This window comes from Lepisma saccharinum, chromosome 17 (assembly GCF_977018435.1).
Source record: "Lepisma saccharinum chromosome 17, izLepSacc3.1, whole genome shotgun sequence".
Classification (NCBI taxonomy): domain Eukaryota; kingdom Metazoa; phylum Arthropoda; class Insecta; order Zygentoma; family Lepismatidae; genus Lepisma; species Lepisma saccharinum.
This window is the reverse complement of record NC_139245.1, coordinates 47876988-47897908: the sequence shown is the minus strand read 5'-3', so window position 1 is coordinate 47897908 and position 20921 is coordinate 47876988. Positions and strand designations below refer to the sequence as shown.

Genomic DNA, 20921 nt, shown 5'->3' with positions numbered 1-20921 from the left:
CACATAAAATTCTTGGGATCGAACATTTCTTAGTGGCAGGTACTAATTTTTAACGTAAACCAGGCTTTGGAAATGAAATTATTGGGGGGGGGGAGGTTACGAGGGGGTATCGTAAAGTTTTGACAATCACCCTGTTCTAAACGAGCTAGAATTGGTGTTTTATATTGAGGTACTTAGGACTTCTGTACATAGTAACCATCCATAGCCACACATTTCTCCCATCGTTTCTTGACCTTCCGAAGGCTCTCTTTGTAAAACTCCTGGATTGCGACGAAAACCATTGCTCAACCTCCACAATGACGTCATCTGTGGTGTCAAATCGCCGACCCCGCAACGGGTTTTCATTTCAGGGAATAAGAAAAAGTCACTTGGTGCGAGATCGGGAGAATAGGGTGGATGCGGCAAGATTTCCTATCCACATTGGCTTTCCTTCTCGATCGCAACTTGCGAAGTGTGAGCGGGTGCATCATCGGCCAGGAGACGTACGCCTTTCGTGAGCATGCCGCGCCGTTTTTCTTTCAGAGCACCTCGCAACTTGTCCAGAAGCGTGCAGTAGTAGTCGCCAGTGATGGTCTGACCCTTCGCAAGGTAGTCTGTGAATACGTCCCCGCGACAATCCCAGAAAACGGAGAGCATGACCTTCCCTGCCGACTTCTGCACCTTTTGCCTTCTTGGGTGGGGGGGAATGGGAGTGCTTTCCCTCCTTACTCATGGTTTTGGTTTCTGGATCGTACTGGTAGACCCAAAATTCGTCCATGGTTACCAGACGACCAAAGAAATCATCTTCATCCTGCTCCAAAAGGGTCAACATCCGCCTCGAAAGTTCGCACTGTGTGTTTTTGAAAAGGAGTCAGCTAGCGTGGAACCCAGCGTGCAGACACCTTTGTCATGTGCAATTCTTCGTGAATTATTTTTGACACACTACCATAACTAACCCCAGTTCTGTTCATTATTGTTTAAATGGTTGTACGTCGAAATTCCAGGATAAGACACTCCACTTTCTTCACATTGACAGCGTCGTCTATGCGTGACGGTCTCCCACTTCTTGGCTCGTCTGTGAGTGACATGTGGCCAATTTGGAAATTCCTTTTCCACCTCGCAATAGTATCATATGATGGGCAATCCTCACCATAGACAGCTTTCATTTCATCATGGATCTGCCGGGCATTATTCCCCTTCAAATGCAGGAACTTTATCACACTTCGGGCATCAATTTGATCCATCTCACACTTTCCTCTTAACTCATGCGATTTCTGAAGAAACAAAAAAACACAATCACTTGGTTTTTGCACCATTAGCTACATAGGGTTTAATAAGTTTACAGACAAAAATTCACGCTTATAGCTAAAAAACTTCATGGTGATTGTCAAAACTTTACGATACCCCCTCGTACAAACTCCCTCCTCGTCTTCCCCTGTGCTGTGTGGTCTTGTGTTCCAGGCGTCTGCGAAGTCCCCTCGGACTCGGAGGGGAACGGAGAACGAAAATAAAAGCGGGGGAACCAGAACTCCGCTTTTTCCTATCTGCACTCTTCGACCTACCACAACACGTCCCCGTTTGCAGACGTTGATGGATATCAGTATTTGCTTGTTCCTCCCGTGCCACGGCTATTTTGTCTCCTTTGGGTGGAACTACTTGGGGCCTCTTTCCTATTCCCTGCTACTGCTTAAACCCTTTGTTTGTCGCGAGCACTTGGCGATCGAAACAGCACACACACGCAGAGCTTGTACTGAACTCTGCGCCAAAGGCCTGTCGTGTCCCAGGACAAAGCACTCGTTGCTCTCATAATTTTACCAATCAACAAACCGTCATACAGTAAAACCTCGTTAATCCGGACTAATGGGGAGATAAGTTGACTGGTTTAACGAAAGTCCGGATTAACTGAAATAACCTAAAAGAACAGTAGAAAATGCATCAAAACTACGTTTTATAGCAACAAAACACGTATATTATGGTGGATTTAAAGGGCATAGGCCTAAATACACTATACAGTACAGTACGTACAAAGTGGCTGCCTTTTCTTTGGGGAATTATCTTGTTGACTTCTAGCCACATTTAAATCCTTGCATTGTTTTATTTTCTCCGGATTAAGCGAAGTCCGGCTTATCGGGATCCGGATTAACAAGGTTTTACTGTATTCATTTCTAAAAAATAAGTACATAAGAAAAAATACAGGGTGTTTCAATAGGTACTTTATAATTTTGATGTACAACACAACTTGAAATTGATGTAGAGGAACATACTATGTCCCATTTGCTTTACCAACTCATGGAGTTTTATTGTGTATTAGTCCACTTCAACAAGCGCATCTCAACATCTAATCGAAATTCAACTCCTTCCATATCCTTCTGTCCACGGTGGCAATGGCTGCTGTTATTCTGGCCTTCAAATCATGAAGATCAATGGCAGGATCGGTGTACACTTTGTCTTTGGCATAGAAACACAAAAAGAAGTTCAGGGGTGTAATATCAGGGAATCTAGGAGGCCAGGCAATTGGACCATATTTTCCACGTGCTGGAAATGTCCAATCCAGAACATCTCGCATCTAAGGCCCAGTATGATGGAGCACTAAGCTGATATGCTTGGTGAGGAGGACTCGTGTCATTGATCTTGATGACTTGAAGGCCAGAATAATAACTGCCATTGCCACAGTTGACAAGGACATGCTGTACGCGCCACCAGAGGTGCGTGTGTTGAAGTGGACTAATACACAATAAAACTCCACGAGTTGGTAAATCAAATGGGACATAGTACACTCCACGTCAAAAAAGAATCGTGATAAAATCTAATATTTTCTTTCAAGCAGGATGGTGTTTTTTTTTTGTAATTATTTTGACAATTGTACATACTGTACGTAATTTTAACATTTTCTGATATTTTACTTACTCTAACAATGAAGATAATAATGAAGAAATCAACAAAGAAAGCTGTTAGTTGATTAAATTGTTAACCTTTATAGCCCTTATTGCCATCCGCTATTGTTTAGTTACCTTTGTTTAGTTTCCTTCAAAATATCAACTTTCTATTGTTTCAAGTACGTTTACGGCAGTTTGGGGGCATCCATCTTTACTTATTCTAAAACAATAAAGCTAGCTCTTCCATTGTTGGCATCTTTTAACAATTGATTTTCACACTTTATCCAAATTTATTCTCCTTCCGAATCTCAACTTTCTTCATTGTTTGAAGTATGTTGAAACCAGTTTGGGAGCATCCATCTTTACTTGTTCTTCAACAATGAATCTTGCTTCTCCATTGTTGGCACTCTATAACAATGGATTTTCACACTTATCCAAATTTATTGAACTTCCTAATCTCAATTTCTGCACTGTTCATACACATTTACGGCAGTTTGGGTGCATCCATCTTTACTTATTCTCCAACAATGAGGCTTGGTCGACCATTGTTGGCACCTTTTAACAATGGATCTTCAACAAGTAAAGAAACGGTTCCAACAGTTCAAGAAAATATTTACACTTTATTACTAGGGGGCGAGTGTATTTTCCTCTATAACAATTACAAGTTGTGCTGTATGACATCAAAATCGTAAAGTACCTTTTGGTTCACGGTGTTTAACGAAAATGTTTAACTTAAAGAATGAATATTGAATTTTCATCCCCAACATCGATTAATAATTAATCAATAATGTGAAGAAACACATTAGCATAAATTTATTATAATTGCAAGCGTTGAATTTTGTGCTGATCCCTGTGTCCCTGCTATACGTTTTAGTTATCGATTTCGATTCCCCTGCAACTCTGGGAAGCCGTCTGACTGCTATGCTGGAGACCCGGGTTCGATTACCTGGGTGAGTGGACTCAAGCGGAGACTTCTCCGATAATAAAGCGGCTCTGAGGCTCGCCCAGCCTCGAAATGTCTACAATGATGTTCTCCTTTCTTTGACTGTGGCTCCCGCGCCGGAGTGGTTAGCACATCGCGCTACGACGCCAGGGATCCCGGGTTCGAATCTCGGCTTGGGCAGGGGAGTTTATGAGTGTCCACTCATCAATTTCATCATATCACTCATCCACATCTTCGCAAATTAGCCAAAAGTGGCACAAAAAGCGAAGTAAAATAAAGTAAATCAATCAATCAATCAATTAGAGTGTCCTCACGCCTTCTCCTATTGTAGCTATTCGCTGATTCTTCCGCTTTCTTTGAAGAATTTCCAAACCTTTCCGTCGGGTGCATCTTAAGTGAGGGTCTATCGCAGGCTGCTTGTGGCTATGCACTTCTTGAGGATCATTTGGTTTTCTCGGCCAAGCAATTTGACTGTAGTAATAAAGCTCCCTGCACGTGTCGGAAACTGAGAACTAGAATATGAGATGACTTATTTGAAAATAAAATTCTTAGGAAAATATTTGAATGAAAAAAGGACGAGGAGACAGATGAGTGGAGAAAGTTACATAATTTAGAACTGCACAATCTGTATTCATGTCCAGATATTACAATGATTAAATCGAGAAAACTTAGGTGGGTAGGCCATGTGCCACGAATGGGAGATGAAAGAGGAGTTTTCAGGATTCTTGTTGGGAAACCTGAGGGTAAGAGACCTGTAGGAAGGCCAAGAAGAAGATGGTGGGATAACGTTGAGATGGACCTAAAGGAGATCGGTAAGGATGGGAAAGATTGGATTAATCTTGCCCAGGATATGGACAGATGGAAGGCCTGTGTTGCTGCAGCCATAAACCTTCGGGTTTAAGAAGGCTAGAGAGTTAGTTAGTTCCAGCCGGACAATTGGGCCCTGTTCAGGCCCTCATAATCGGGAAGGCAATGCCTTCACGTGGTTAAGGAAAATCTACATAACTGTGAACTTTTATACATTTTAGTAAGTAATGGAAATGTACTATACCTAATCTGTTCTGTTTTCCAGAATAAACAATTAACGGAAACCAAATCATTAGATTTTTTATCATCAACAAACAATGTTGATATATAATGTACATTTTAAAGTATGTGCAATATATTACAATTCACGCATAACTAAATTCACGATCAAAATAAAGGAATAGAAACAAATATATGCATAACTCATTATTACTATTTTTTTACTTACTAAGATCTAATTAATTATACAATACTAATCACAATTAACTCTATTAACCAACTTCTATTTTTTATATTCTATATGTATAACAGAAATTAATTGCTGTTCTGGCTCGCAGAATGGGTTAATATAAATTCAAATATACAGGGTGACTGGTAATTAGATGTATTCCCTGAAAGGGGTTAAAGTAGAGACAATTTGTAATAAATTTGACCATATGATACCCCGTCCGAAAATTAGTAGTTTTCGAGATAATCGAATTTCAATTGTTTTTTTTTAAAAAATGACAATTTGCCACATAAAAAGATGAATTGAGAAAAAACTGCTCATTGTATGGAACTTATTTGAGCGTTTTCTGATAGCTAACAAATAAGTGGTTCGTTGAAAAAAAGTTTTTCCCAAATAACAATCACATGTAAGTAACGGATGGGTCTAAACTTACAAGTGATGATAAAAAATGTACTCTTAGTTTACTTGGCAACATATTAATAACAAAAATGGTATGACACGAAGCGTACAAATTACTTAAATTACTTTCTTGTGACATCTGCTATCCAACAAGGTACAAATGTTGCTAACATTCACATTTGTGTACAAGAAATAATACTTCATTCATCTTCATGTGAATGGAATCAATGAACAATACAATTAAAGAACATTACACGTCTTGCTCAAAGTGGGCACCTCCATTACAAATGCAGGCACGCGGGTTTTTACGGACATTTGTTCTCTTAACTCGTAATGTGATGGTGTCCTTGATGTGTTGACCAGCTGTAAAGATCCTCTCCCTGAGCTCTTCTTGCGAGTTTACCGGTGTGTTGTAAACTAAGTCTTTCATGTGGCTCCAAATGTAGAAGTCGCAAGGCGTCAAATCGATCGGGGGATCGAGCTGGGCAGTCATCATGCTGATAAATCATGTCATGTCTTGTAGCTAGAGGCACATCCTGTAACAACATTACCATCCCGTTCCTCAAAACATTTTCTTAAGTGATGCCATTTAAGATTTTGGGGCAGGAAATGAATGGCTCGATCAAATGATTCTTGATGAAGGCCATCCATACTTCTGCCTGGGCGTGCGACAGTGTCTGGATGAAAATTACCCAAAGAAATGGATTGGCCGAGGCGGCCTGATTCCCTGGCCAGCTCGATCCCCCGATTTGACGCCTAGCGACTTTTACATGTGGAGACACATGAAAGAATTAGTTGATAAGACACCGGTAAACTCGCAAGCAGAGCTCAGGGAGAGGATCTTAACAGCTGGTCAACACATCAAGGACACCATCACATCACGAGTTACGAGACCAAATGTCCGTAAAAACCTGCGTGCCTGCATTCGCAACGGAGGTGCTCACTTTGAGCAAGATGTGTAATGTTCTTTAATTGTTTTGTTCATTGATTCCATTCACATGAAGATGAATGAAGCATTATTTCTTGTACACAAATGTGAATGTTAGCAACATTTGTACCTTGTTGGATAGCAGATGACACAAGGAAGTAATTAAAGTAATTTGTACGCTTCGTGTCATACCATTTTTGTTATTAATACGTTGCCAAGTAAACTAAGAGTGCATTTTTTTATCATCACTTGTAAGTTTAGACCCACCCGTTACTTACATGTGATTGTTATTTGGGAAAAACTTTTTTCAACGAACCACTTATTTGTTAGCTATCAGAAAATGCTGAAATAAGTTCCATACAATGAGCAGTTTTTTCTCAATTCATCTATTTATGTGGAAAATTGTCATTTTTTAAAAAAACAATAGAAATTCGATTATCTCGAAAACTACTAATTTTCGGACGGGGTATCATATGGTCAATTTGTTTGCAAATTGTCTCTACTTTAACCCCTTTCAGGGAATACATCTAATTACCAGTCACCCTGTATATAAACTCAACAATATTGTCTACTATGTTCTTTGTCTATTTTTGTATTATATATTGTATATTTTAAGTAATAAACAGAGAAAGAAAAAGGGAAAGAGGAGGAACCGTTTAAATTCAGAGAAACTAACGTCCTGGTTTATTTAAAGGCATCAGGACAGTAAACGCATACCTTTGAATGTATGTGGGTGGAGGTTGGGCATCTCTCGGGGGTTCCCAATCTTTTTTGTGTAGTGGTTTCAAAATATAGTGAATAAGTAAATTAAGCTGCAATTTATGACTTCTGAAATACATAAATTTTTAGAATGGCAAAATTATTTTTTAACTTCTTCCGGATGACTAACACAACAACAAACGTGACAAACCCGTTACCCAAAGAGAGTCGCCAAAATGTTTCGTCATACGAACATAGGTGTTCAGGAATATATTAAAAATTTGATTTGCAAACTTGTTTGTTACGGAAGTGCTGATATTCCCGCCAGTTACGTAAACGTGACCGCCCCTTTTCGCAAATCAATGCTCCGCGAATCGCAAGATCCTAGCCAAGTTTCTAATATTTTACGACCACTCTACGTGTCGCACTTTGTAGACTGTTCCCTGCTAAAAATGGTTTTACAGCTCTTCGATGATGCTTCAGCTGGTCGTATTTAAAGCTCTCTGGCTCATGGGCGTCCATGGCGACCATCTGTGAATCAGGGAGCATTGAGGCAGATGGGCTGAATCAGGGAGGTGCAGTCTGGCGTTCGGAAAAGTTCGGAACCATTCGTGAACCTCCATGGATGACGTCAGCCACGGGACATCTCAAAGACGAGCACCAGCAACGGCATAGGAATTCATATACTTCTTCCGTGTTTTTGGAAATAAATTTGTCTTAAAAATCGAATGAATGTTCTAGCGTGTGTGTGTAAGTAAATGTATATGTTTAGAGCAGACTATATCTAGTAAACTGTGTCGCCGAAGGTTAACTATCAATATAATTAACATGTAATGAAAAGCGGGAAAGCCGGCTCGGGGGTGGAGCAGAGGTCTATTCAGAATTTTCTCTTTTAGGGGTGTAAGTTCGTGTTTATGGGGGTGAATAGGTATACTTAGAGCCAAAATAACCACAAAGTTGTCCTTTTTTAAAAACTGTGTGGAGTGTTAGGGCGAAGTTAGTGAATAAATCACTGGGGCCGAGACATTACAATATCAAAATACCAAAATGTAAATACAAATGAAAGAAAATATACTACCATGCACAAGTTAAAATTAATTGATAAATGTGACTTACCATGTCCAGGAAAGAAGCATTAACAAAACGCCAGGAAATACACAAAAAGCACACACACTGCACTGCGCACATGTAGCAAACATAAATAATCCAAACACTATTGTTATTTCACTTCACACTCTGTTCACGCTTCATTTGAGAGTCTGGCTTTTTATATCCCGTGAAGCGTCAACACACACAAAATATTGAGTACATGTTTCTCATTTGTTATCACAAGTTTCCGCTCCAAAGTCAGTCATGCCTGACTACAGGTTGGCATTAATTAGATAACAACCATTTTTTACCTTTCTTGAGCAGACTTCGATTGTGTTTAATTTTCGAATTTAAATGCCTGATACGAATGTATGTCCGAGTTTTGACAAATAAATCTATAATTTCCTTCTTTATCATTGCAAACCTGAAAAGTAATAATTTCCTCATTGTTTTCATTACTCCACATTCCCTGCTTAAATCACCGGGAGGATTGTATAAACAAAATGTATTTTCCATTTCTTCAATGATTTGGAAAAATTCTTCAGTAGGTTTATACAGTCCACCACGCGACACTATGTCAACCCATTTTTTCTCTTTTTGACGAACGGGAGGAAGACTATCCGTACGAGAACCCAAATCTTTATCTAAATGCCGACACTTTTGCGCAATGAAACCTGCGATATAATGTAAACCTTCCTTGGAACAGTCGTGGGCTTCGTTGTCACTGCACTCTGTTGGAAACTGGAGTTCGCTGCCATCGGTGTTATCCTTCGTCTTTGATTCGCCTTCCTCTTTGTCAAGTAAAAGGTCAGACACCATCGTACTAAAAACACTATTGTATGTCCTACTGTGTAATTCATCATTCTCGCACTGATCCCTGGTTGGCATTTTTAGGGGAAGTTGTCCTATATTCACTCCTAACAACAGCAGCCTAAGTCGGTTTTTAAATTCTGTAGGGAGAGGGTGATCATAGAAACCTCCCATGCCACGAAGACGCGAGAAAAGATTTTCAATTACATCCTGATTCAACCTTGCAGTCAGTAAAAAATTCATATTGTGTTTCTGTTTCATATCCTGATAGAGCCCAAATAATGCGTTGATAGATTGTATCATTCCTTGCTGAAAAGGCAACAATTTTCCATGTCCTTTCACGCGAACACTTTCGATGACCTGCTTCATTTCATTTAATACCTTGGTTTGATGTCCAAGATGCACCCCAAAAGCACTTTTTAATTTCACATCAAAATTCTCTTTAACATACGAATTCATTATGTCAAACCAGTTGTTAATTAATGCAAAAAATTCTGCACTTTCAACTTCATTTGGGAATAAATAACATATAGCACTGCTTGTCCTTCTAGAAAATAACTGAGCGGCATAGAATACTCTTTGTCTCTCGCGACCTGATACGCAAATGTGTGCATCCGTTATCGATAAAGGCAAATGTGTGCATCCGTTATCGATAAAGGCAAATGAAGTTCACTTTCATTTTTATCTAACACTGACTGTATGACTTTTTTTGTTACGACATTCTGCGATGGCAAGACTAAACCTTTATCAATAAAATGGTTTCTTAGCAATTTAAGCATGTGTGGAGTATCTGCAAATACCCAAATGTTCCGTCCCTTATCATTCGGATTCACAAAAGAAGGATGACTCGAAGCGACACCTAATTCTCGCCAAACTCTTATATTTCCACCTCCCAAGTCGGAAACACACGCAACAACTTCATAGCCCGCACTTTGCACTGCTGATATTACTAAATATAAGATCTCCTTAGTCATTTGTGTGTCGAAGTTGTAGTATACAGTTTGTTTCCATGGGGCGTACAATCCGCGAACCAGAATGACCTGTAAAAAAAAAAATACTTTCTAAAATCTTGGTAATATCCGAGCAATAATTACGGTATTAATACTTGATAATAATCTCATTATGAACTACTAATAAATTTAGTACTTCATCCTGATAACACAGTCTATCGAGATGTGTCTTTCCAAATTTTAATATGTATTTTTCATTCTTAATTATGCTATGTAACACTATTTTAAGGACTTGAAAGTAGTTTACTTCTATTAGAAAAACTTCAGTCAAAAAATTAACGCTGAGTTTTGGTGAACACACCCTAGCAATTTTATTCATATTTTACCTTATATCTTTTCACATTTCCAACACAGTAAGAATACATACGCGCGCACACGCTAATGCAAGATAGAAAAAGATGAAGGTTGCAGCGGAAAAACTCCGCAGTCAATGATGAATGATTTGGATTGATTTGGTGTTTTAAGTCCACTTTATGCACAGTAAGTAGTGTTGCCCACGGGACGAGACGGGACAGGCTTTTAAAAATTCGAGACGAGACGAGATTGATCATGTGTTCCAAGACAAACTAATATTTTCGAGACGAGACAGCATTTCACAGCATTTCCACGAGACGAGACAGGCCAAAGTCTCGTCTCGTGGGCAACACTAACAGTAAGGCTAATCGGGACTGGACCTACAGTTTAAAGTGGGATCTAACCATTATGTGCCTCCACCGGGAATCAAACCAGGGACACCTTGATTGAAAAGTGACGACGCCAAAACTGCGCCATCGGAAAGGCTCTCAATGATGAATGAATGAAAATTATTACTTGCTCATTCGTTATGCTAGAATTGGACTTCTGTTACGTTCTAACATTATATAAATAACTTGTTAATTCTACTAGCAAGTAAAGTAATAAATTATTTACCTGTGCATTCTTGAACGGTCCCATGACAGTGTCACTCTCAGCATCATACGCAACTTTGGAGTATATATTCATTTCGTCGAAGCATAATACGCAGCACTTTTGGTGTGGTTGAAGTGATTCGCCATAACTCTTCATAACATCAATAACACTTTTCAGAAGGCCTGGTCTACACTTGAAACTTTTTGTCCAGTGACGCAAAGTGGAAATGCTTGGAAGAGGGATTTTCATGTTTTTCCTCATGTAGGTGTAAGCTTTTCTTGACACATGCCTAAGTGCTAATGCACTTACAATATCAGTTCTCGACCACAGTTTCGGTCTGCTTTTGTGGCTAAGAAGACATTCGATTTGGTTGGAGGAAAATACTGGTTGAAGAATTTCCCTTACTTTCTTAGACACGTTGAAAGCAGATTGCTTTGATTTGTGAAGTTTTACTAACTGTTGCCTCAAACTTTTATTGCTAATTTGTAAATTCTTCACTTTATGTAATAAACGATTGCATTGTTTCTTTACTTTGTTTACTTTTTTAGCACTTTCATCCTGTAGTGACTGCAGTTTCTTTATTTGTTCTTCAGCACATTTTAATTTCTTTGTCAGCGTTTCCAACTCACTATCTTGTTGCAGATTGGATATATTTCCAGTACTCAAAGTCTCTGAATTATGTGCCATGCAAATTCTTTTGCGAGGAGACAACTCTTCAAGTTTTTCCACTGCTCGCTTTCTAATCTGACGTTTATTGGCACGTCCACTTCGATCAATTATGTCATTTGGCTGTTGCACACTACTACAATTCACCACACAACCAGGCAAATTTAAACTTGGTACAGCGTTTTTATTAAGTTGCGGTCTACAGGCAATGCTCAGCAGTTCTGCTTTTAAGTTCCGTTCGTAATCAGCAGCCAGAAAATGCGATGAGCACACTGTCGCTGTTTTGGTGTTAACAGGATCTAACCTCTTACACTTTGAAACCCATATCTTGCACGTAATCGGATCCTTTGGGAACGAAAAGTAGCTTACACCTACAGTATTTCTTGCGTTGTTCGGGCACAAAGCAACAGCACAATTGCGCGGCATCTTCCTTAAATGTTATTGTTGTTGCAAAAAAAAAAAAAAAAAAATCTCCACTATCACACAAGCTACAGAAAAAGGAAAAACAAGGCACTTTCACACTCTCTCGCACAAATGCAGATCCTATAACAAGCGGAAAGGTCAGTGACAGAGTCCCCCCTGTCCCGTGAGTGACGTCAGGGTTGGGACCGCCCACGACCCTCTTTTTTCAGCTTCGGGAGGGAAGACTGCGCTACTTTCTCAACTATATATATACTTACTTTGGGCTGAATCATTGCCTGAGTCAAACGGGGATCGTTGGCGCTTGCACCAAGAGGTCAAGACCCTGTCAAGTTAAAATTGCTCTTAAACCCATTGCACTTGCACTCTGAAGATTTTTCCAAAGCGTTGTTCAACTATTTTGGCAAGTCGTGGTAAAGCTTGATCAATGGCAATTGGCTTGCTTGCTTGGAAAAAAGAATGGGGGCGTCGGCATGCATGGCCATGTTGCACCCTTCACTGTATACGGGGAAGATCCCCTTATCTAAAACCCTTACCTCAAAATTTTAAAAAAGGGGTGTAAAATGCCCCTTGGGAAAAGTTAAAAATACAGGTTGTAAATGGGCCCGCAAATGCAACACATTAATAAAGGTTAGGATAGTTTTAAAACTACTTCAGAAACAGTGTAAAGGGCGTGCTCTTCTCAGAAAGCCAGAAACATTGGCCAAAACACTGTTATCGTCTCTCAACATAAATGACAAATCGTTGTAAAGGTTTTAACCCTGTCTGAGGTAATTACAATCGGTACATTCGAGAAGAATGTGCCGAACACTTAAAATGACGTCACAATTACGGCACAACGGAGGGTCCAGTCCTTGCAGCAAATGACGATGTGTGAGACGTCTGTGTCCGATTCGGAGCCGCGTTAAGATGGTTTTCTCGGCTGGAGGGACGGGACGAGGAACGCCAAGCGCCAGTGATGGGCTTGATAGCTCGAACCTTGTTCCCCCGTACTTCATCCCACTCTGGCTGCCACGTTTCAAGAACGGAATAACGAAAAACATTCTGCAGGTTCCTAGCTGGCAGAAGGTAGGCGAGAACGTCGCCGTCTGCAGCAGCAAACTTCGCGGCAGCATCGGCTGCTTCGTTTCCTTTTTATGCCCAAATGACTAGGGATCGAACAGAAGCGAACTTCATCTCTGGTACACAACGACACTACCTGTCGAATGGCAATTTGCGAATTAAACGTTGGCCATTGTTGGGATCTCATGCAGGAAATCGGTTCATATCATTGATTGATAGATTGATTTGTTGTTTTAAGTCCACTTTTTGCACAGAAAGGCTAATCGGGACTCGACCTAAAGTTTAAAGTGAGATCCGAACTACCGTGCTATGTGCCTCCACCGGGTATCGAACCAGGAACCCACTGATTACAAGGCGACGACGCTACCACTGCGCCATCGGGGAGGCCTTCTATCAATATCATACAGGGTGGTCGGAATGTCTTGTTACCCTCTGCAGAGCAATTTACAAAGTTACCAATGCAGAAGGTCAGCATGACTTTCTCCATTTTCTTGACACACGGTAATTTATCTGCAATATAAATAATGAATATATTAATTAGAATCAATGCGTAGACACGTGTTACGCTACGTGTGGTCAGCACTAATAAAAGATTAAGAATTTTTCTGAATATGAGTCCATGTGGATACCATCTATCTCGAGAATCAAATAGCTGGTTTAAGTTGTCGACTTACGACAACACTGTCGAAGTCCCCAGGTTCACACTCCGCGTGGGCATAGTTGCTATTTCTGAGTGTCCCTTCATCAAATCATCACCCACAATCATCGTCGCGATTAGCCATTAGTGACAAAAACGCGACGCTAAATAAGAAAACTACAAAGAGCCAAATATCACCGAGAGGTTGTAGTATCCAGAGGAGGAAATTCCCCCTCACCATCTCTACAAATACCACCCTGCTTGTTCTGCAACAAAGTTAACTGTTAAATGGAACCAACATTTATATTCAATTATTTTTAGAGTTTTATTTTATGAATCTTCCGATTCTGCTCGTAAAGTGTATCTGTAAGTGCATAAGCGTTGTTACCTTTCATTCACATGCGGGGGGAAGGGAGGGGTCATAGCCCGAAGTAGGGGTTGTTGGTAGAAACTTATCCTAAAGGGTCATTCCATGTCAAATCAACCAATAGGAAAAGCATGAACCTTAAAAACATATATTCTCAAAAAAAATAATTAAAAGGGGTGTTTTTGAAATTTTCATTTTTTTTTCTAGTTTTTGGAAATTTACAAAATTCAAATGGCACAGTCATGATGCATTTCAAATTAAAGTTCATTAAAAGAAGAAGAGCATGACACTAATTTGAGCTCTCTAGTTTTTGATCTACAGCTGTTTAAAAACTTCAAGATATCTTCAAATTTGGGGACTTTTTTCGGGGGGGGGGGGTCTGCAACCAAAAAACTGCATAGGATATTTCAACTGTTTCTTATAGATTTTTGTATGCTGAATACGCGAAAAATATTTTTTTAAAATTCCATCACGTCAGAGTTTCTCGGAAAAGTTGTTTTTGTAGGTGTACAGCTTCGGAATCTTACGCTGAACAAAAATCGTGCGAGTTATTCTCGATTTGAAAATTCTTATTCAAAAATGACTTGTAAAATAAAGATAAAGAGTTAAAAAAGAGAAAATGGAGGACAGGAGAAGGAAATAATGGATTGGATATTGTGGGGGAGGGGAATTTGGGCCAGCTCACAGAACCATCATGTATTGACGTGATTCATACGGTTCTTGGGAAAAGTTGTCGTGGAGGTGTGGGTGACAACAAGATTAAACAAGCCCCGACTTGTTCTATTCAGTAACTGTACGTACAGGTTATTTGTTTATCCATCATTACTAGTTATAAATTCAAGCTTTGCTAGTACGAGTCTTTCTTTCATCTTCTCGCAATATGCCTCCAAGAGGCTGTGTTATTTCTCCGGATAGCTTTTGTATTATTTGTGGCGAATACACTGTTAAAGAGCAAAGAAACATAAGTGATTTCGTGAAGAAAGTTTATTTCGAATACTTCAAACTGAAACTTGTGGATCAAGACAAGGCCTGGGCTTCCCATAAGGTGTGAAGAAGACCTCCGCTTGTTGTATCTGTATAAGGGTAAGAAGCAATCTTTTCGTTTTGGCATCCCAATGATGTGGCGTGAACAGCAAAACCGCAGACATGACTGCTACTTTTGTTCGGTCAATGTTAAAGGTTTCAATAGAGGAAACAAAATAGAAATAACTTACCCAAAACTAAATTCAGCTATTCGTTCAGTCCTTCACTCCAGCGAAATACCAATACCACATCCACCCCCTAATTTGGATGATATCAGATTGGAATCAGAAGAAGAAGATGCAATACCAGCACAGGAAGATTCTGACTCTGATTTTTCTATCGATGAGGGGCCTCTACTTTTTCCACAGAACGAGTTAAACGATCTTGTTAGAAATTTGGGACTTTCAAAAGACGCTGCTGAATTGTTGGGATCAAGATTCAAGAATAAAAACCTTCTATCACTTGGAACGTCGTTTTCGTGGTACAGACATAGAGAGACAGAATTCACATCGTTTTATTCTAAAGAGGGAAATCTCTTTTTTTGTAGTGATGTCCCTGGGCCCATGAGGCAATTTGACATAGAATACGAATCATTCCAATGGTGCTTATTTATAGACTCTTCCAAAACAAGCCTCAAAGCAGTGTTGCTGCATAATGGAAATGAATTCGCTTCAATTCCTGTTGGACACTCAGTGCATCTGGAAGAAAGTTATAAAGATTTGGCTCTAATTCTTGAGAAAATTAAGTACAAAGGTCATCGCTGGATGGCTTGTGGAGACTTCAAGATACTAACCACGTTGTTGTGCCAACAGTCAGGATATACAGAGTATCTCTGCTTCCTGTGCTTATGGGATAGTCGAGCCCGAGATCTTCATTGGAAAAAAAAACGACTGGCCACTTCGAGATGCCCTAACTCCTGGTGAAAATTGATTTGGTGTTTTAAGTCCAATTTATGCACAGTAAGGCTAATCGTTACTGGACCTACAGTTTATAGTGGGATCCGAACCACTTGTGCCTACACCAGGTATCGAACCCGGGACCCGTTGATTACAAGGCGACGACGCTACCACTGCGCCATCGGGGAGACCCTTCCGGGTGAAAAGAACGCCATAAGTAATAGCCTGGTTCCACGTGAAATAGTTCTACTCCCGCCTCTTCATATCAAATTGGAGCTTATAAAGCAGTTTGTGAAATCTCTACCAAGAGATTTCAAGTACCTGTGCTCCAAGTTCCCGAAACTGTCTGAAGCCAAGTTGAAAGAGGGAGTTTTTGTAGGACCCAACATACGTAATATTTTGTCCGATTCCTTCTTTCCAGACTCCATGAATGAAATTGAAAGAGAAGCATGGGATTCATTTAAAGATGTGGTGCACAATTTTTTGGGAAATAAAGATAGCAAAATAACAAAACATTGTAGAACGAATGCTGTCTGCATTTAAAGCTCAAGGCTGCAACATGAGCTTAAAGGTCCATTTTTTACATTCAAACGTGGACCACTTTCCTGAAAACTTAGGAGCCTATAGTGAATAGCAGAGGGAAAGATTCCATCAAGATGTTATGGAAATGGAGAGACGTTACCAAGGAAGATGCTGGATGCTTAAGCGGGAAACTGGAAATACCGAGAAACGAAAGCGCACCAGGAGAAGTATGAAAGAGAAGAAAAAAAAAAAAAGGTTTCACAGGTCAACATTGTGAATATTGAGCATGTATCAATCAACTGTGTTTCATGGATAACAAATTTAATTGTGTTATAGTCGATAATAAAATTATGTTTTTTTGACCGAGAATTGTGGATTCAATACTATTTTCTTTTCTTTTGCAAGAAAACTGTACGTGCTTGGAAAAAATGGAGGTCATATTCAGATTCAGCACACCAAAAAACATAAAATTCACTAAAAAGAACCCAAGCAGGTTTTTTTTCACAGAGAATTGCATCAGCGCGTACTTTTTTGCTGAACAAATCACAATCAGGCACTATAATTTTAAAGAAACCGAAATTACACGTTTATATGTGCCAACCTCGATTTGAGGCATTTTGAGCAGGGTTGGCAAAAGTTTTGTTTCTTTAAAAAAAGGAACAAAACAAACAGGTTTTTCGTTCTATACATGTTTTTAATGTTTTAAACAGTGTTTTAATCAAGAACCGAAAAAATAAAACGTTTAAAACATAATGCCAAGGGGAGTTAACTTTCTGAGAATAATGATTAATAGAGAATCTGTTAATCATCCAAGGAAGGTCTGTGTTCCTAGTTATAAAGTAAGCTCTTGACTAACTTCTTAAAATACCTATTTATGTTAGGCTGTAGGCTGTTCGAGAAGCTTCAACTAATCCACCGTTGCCAGGCCTCACTCAGTCCACGTGGTAGCTACTCTGTTTTTTTTTTTAAATATATTTTATCGTGAATGCAACTAAATATTGACATTAACAACTAAGTGAGGAACAAAACTGTTTCATCCATATAGTATTAATTTTTTTAAATATTTTAAACACTTGTAAAAAACATAGCCAGTTGTTTTAAACGTGGCCTGCGGGTATTCATCATTCTTTGTTAACTAAATATACATTTTCGGCCACTGAACAGATTTCTTTGCACAGTAAACAAAATGCCACGGATTAACGAATAGACAAAGTTAGAAGACACGCAAATAACCACAGGTTATCAAATATCAAGTATCAAAATGTGTTTTAGACATTTAAAACAAGTTGTTTTAAACATGCCAAACCCTGATTTTGAGCGCCGTGTTTGACTTTTAAGTCCACTTTATGCACTGACACTACAGATTAAAGTGGAATCCGAACCGCTATTTGTTTCCACCGGGTATCGAACCAGGGACCCTAGATGATGCATTTCGAGTTCTTTGATCAGTGGCGGCGATTAGGGGGGGACGAGGGGGCAGTTGCTCCCTCTCTTTTTACCACTTTTGCCTCCGCACTATGCTAAATCTTATCTACCAAGCGAAAGTAAACTGTTCTTGCCCCCTTCCCCCTAGTCTTGGATCCTTCCTCCCCCCCCTCCCCAGTTTTGGAACCCAATCGCCGCAACTGTCTTTGATGAATGGCAAATGTCTTTATCCAGTTCTCAAATTTCGTAAATCAAGTTGTTCGGCAGTTTCTTTAGAGTTTTCAACATTTTAACTTTCGTTCTTCTTATCCGCCTACGTCATCCCGCTGCTTTGTCTTTTCTACTTGGAGGGAGATCACAGAAAGTTCTGGATCCCGGTGGAATGCACCGTTGACGCCTCCACCGAAAGGTTAAAAGGAATTCTGATTATAAAAGTGCCGTGTTTAAAGACTCTTGACAGATTCTTGGCCGGGACTAAATAAATCTCATTATTCTCTCTTGCAGGTGCAGGAGTGAACCAATGGATAAACCATGTCAATCTCCAGAACAATGTCCGTGAAAAGGAAAGAAGGTCAGTGTCAACTCTTCCCTTCCACATCCTGCATGCCTGTGAACGTGTGTAATAAGTGTCAAGAGCCGACATATCAACACCGAAAGCAATGATATTTTGACCATACTTCCGACACTTATTAAACCTAATTGTAGTATATGTATGTATTTTGAACAGAATTCGATAAACTACAAATATTGACTTCGTTGTAGTGAAAAATCAATTCTACTGATATATTCATTCATCTGGATTAAGATATTACTGTGACGTAATTTAGGGTATGGAAAACGTGACGAATACTCAAGGACGTATTTAGGGGGTTTCAGGAGGTCCGAAGTCCCCGCAGAAAGACTTACCAAGTACAAGAATTAAATAATGGAATAATAAAATAACTAAAATTAAATAATGAAAATATATTTGTTTAATCAAGGGTTATTTATTTTTCGCCAAACTGTTTGGTAGGCAAGGATTATTTTGGGATCATGCGACTTTTTTAAATGACAGTACCAAAAACGATTTATCCAAGGTTTATTACTACTTATAATAACATGCATAAAATATTACCAGGAACTTGTTGTCAACGATCTAACATTCATTTTTGATACTCAATAATTTTTTAATTCTTTATCTATTTGACATTAATTTCCTTGCCACAGCAGATGTTTTTCTTAAAAAAAGAAAATTGCCGACCTTAATTATACGTAAGCTAGATAATGAATACATGCTGTAATATCACTATCTTTATACCATCTTATTCATGTGATAAAAATATATTAACTAATTTGAATATTTTATTAATACTATTTTAATTCAATATAATTAATTCACTGGGGAACAAAAAAAAGATTTTATTTTGTGGCATAAAGTTTAATAACAGTTTCAGCACACAAAACAGCTGTGATTGCCAATTGTATGATTGGTTCAGTTGAATTGACTCCAGTTATAAAAATAAACACACCATGGAAAATGTAGGAGGTAAAATTACTCTACGCTTTTCTCGGTAATATCAAAATTTGAAAATTGACTGAAATTCCCATTAAGAAACTTATTTATTTATTTGTAAAATGTTTCTAGGCAACTTATGAAGCATTGCTAGGCAATATATCGGACACTCAACAAAGCTTAAGGAAGAATACCAAAACATAAAAATGGTTTTAGAAAAAAATTGATTATGCTGAACATAAGTGGCTCGTGTGTGTGAATTTGAAGATGGTGAATTTTTTACTAGGACAGCAAAGTGGGTACACAAAATATCCCTGTTTCCTATGTTTATGGCATAGTCGTGCTAGAGAAAAGCATTGGACGATAAAAGTTTGGAAAATATTAGTGGGAAAAGCTAATATCATTCATGAACCGCTGATAGATAGGGACAAAATCATCCTTCCGCCACTGCATATTAAACTTGGGTTGATAAAACAGTTTGTCAAGGCCTTAGATACAAGTGGTGATTGTTTCAAATATATATGCCACACTTTTCCAGGACTAAGTATTGAAAAATTGAAGGCAGGAATCTTTGACGGACCACCACAAATTCGTACACTTATAAATGATGCCAATTTTACAACTTACATGTCTTACATCGAATCTGAGGTCTGGCTGAGCTTTGTGTCCGTTTTCAAAAACTTTTTAATCACAGAGCAGAAAACTACCGCGATATAGTTGGAATTATGTTGAAAAATTTTGAGAAATTGGGAGCTAATATGAGTGTGAAGATACATTTTCTACATAGCCACATTGACAGATTCCCCGAGAACCTTGGTGATTTTAGTGAAGAACAGGGAGAAAGGTTCCATCAGGATATAAGGATAATGGAAGAAAGGTACCAGGGACGGTGGGATCGCCACATGATGGCCAACTACTGTTGGAGCTTACAGAGGGATTGACCTAAAAATCAATACAGCAGGAAATCGTATAGAAAACGTTTCACATAGTTTGTTACTTCATTGTGTACATATTTTCTTAATTATTATGATCATAGGCCTATATAAATTTATGTTTATAATAATGATTGTAATCACAAAAAGAAATATTAAATTGTTGTTGGAAGTTCATTTATATGTATGTCTTATGTTTCCGCCATTTTGGTTTAGTTGCATTTATTTCATAAATTAGAGCCAATTCAGGAAATATATTATTATATCATTATTCTGCAGCATGAAATTGCCCTAAATTAGCTCTCAAACACTGTGCCGCAATTTCACTGTTCCCCAGTGTTATTTTAAACATTATAATAGAGTGATTTGGTTTGGACCCCTCCGAAATATATTTCTAGATACATGCCTGCGAATACTGTACGCGTATTGTGCGCTTATCTTGTAAATTTTTCGGGAAAAGTTTACAAAATATCACCTTCGTGAAAGATTACTTATCTATTACATTGGACACTTCTCTTGACTAACAATCAATACCGCTTGACACAATTAGATTCCATAAATTTACAGAGCCATAAGCTTCAAATTCACTGGACTATAAAAAAA

General features: G+C 38.8%; 1 protein-coding gene across 1 annotated transcript in view; it reads left to right on the top strand.

Moving 5' to 3' along the window:
- Positions 1–20921, top strand: part of Obsc (Obscurin) — a 493648-nt gene that overhangs the window by 46605 nt on the left and 426122 nt on the right. Inside the window, exon 2 of the mRNA XM_083139413.1 lies at positions 18399–18465. Coding sequence (XP_082995539.1) covers positions 18426–18465 — 40 coding nt within the window. The 5' untranslated portion in view covers positions 18399–18425. The remainder of the gene's footprint in view (positions 1–18398; positions 18466–20921) is intronic.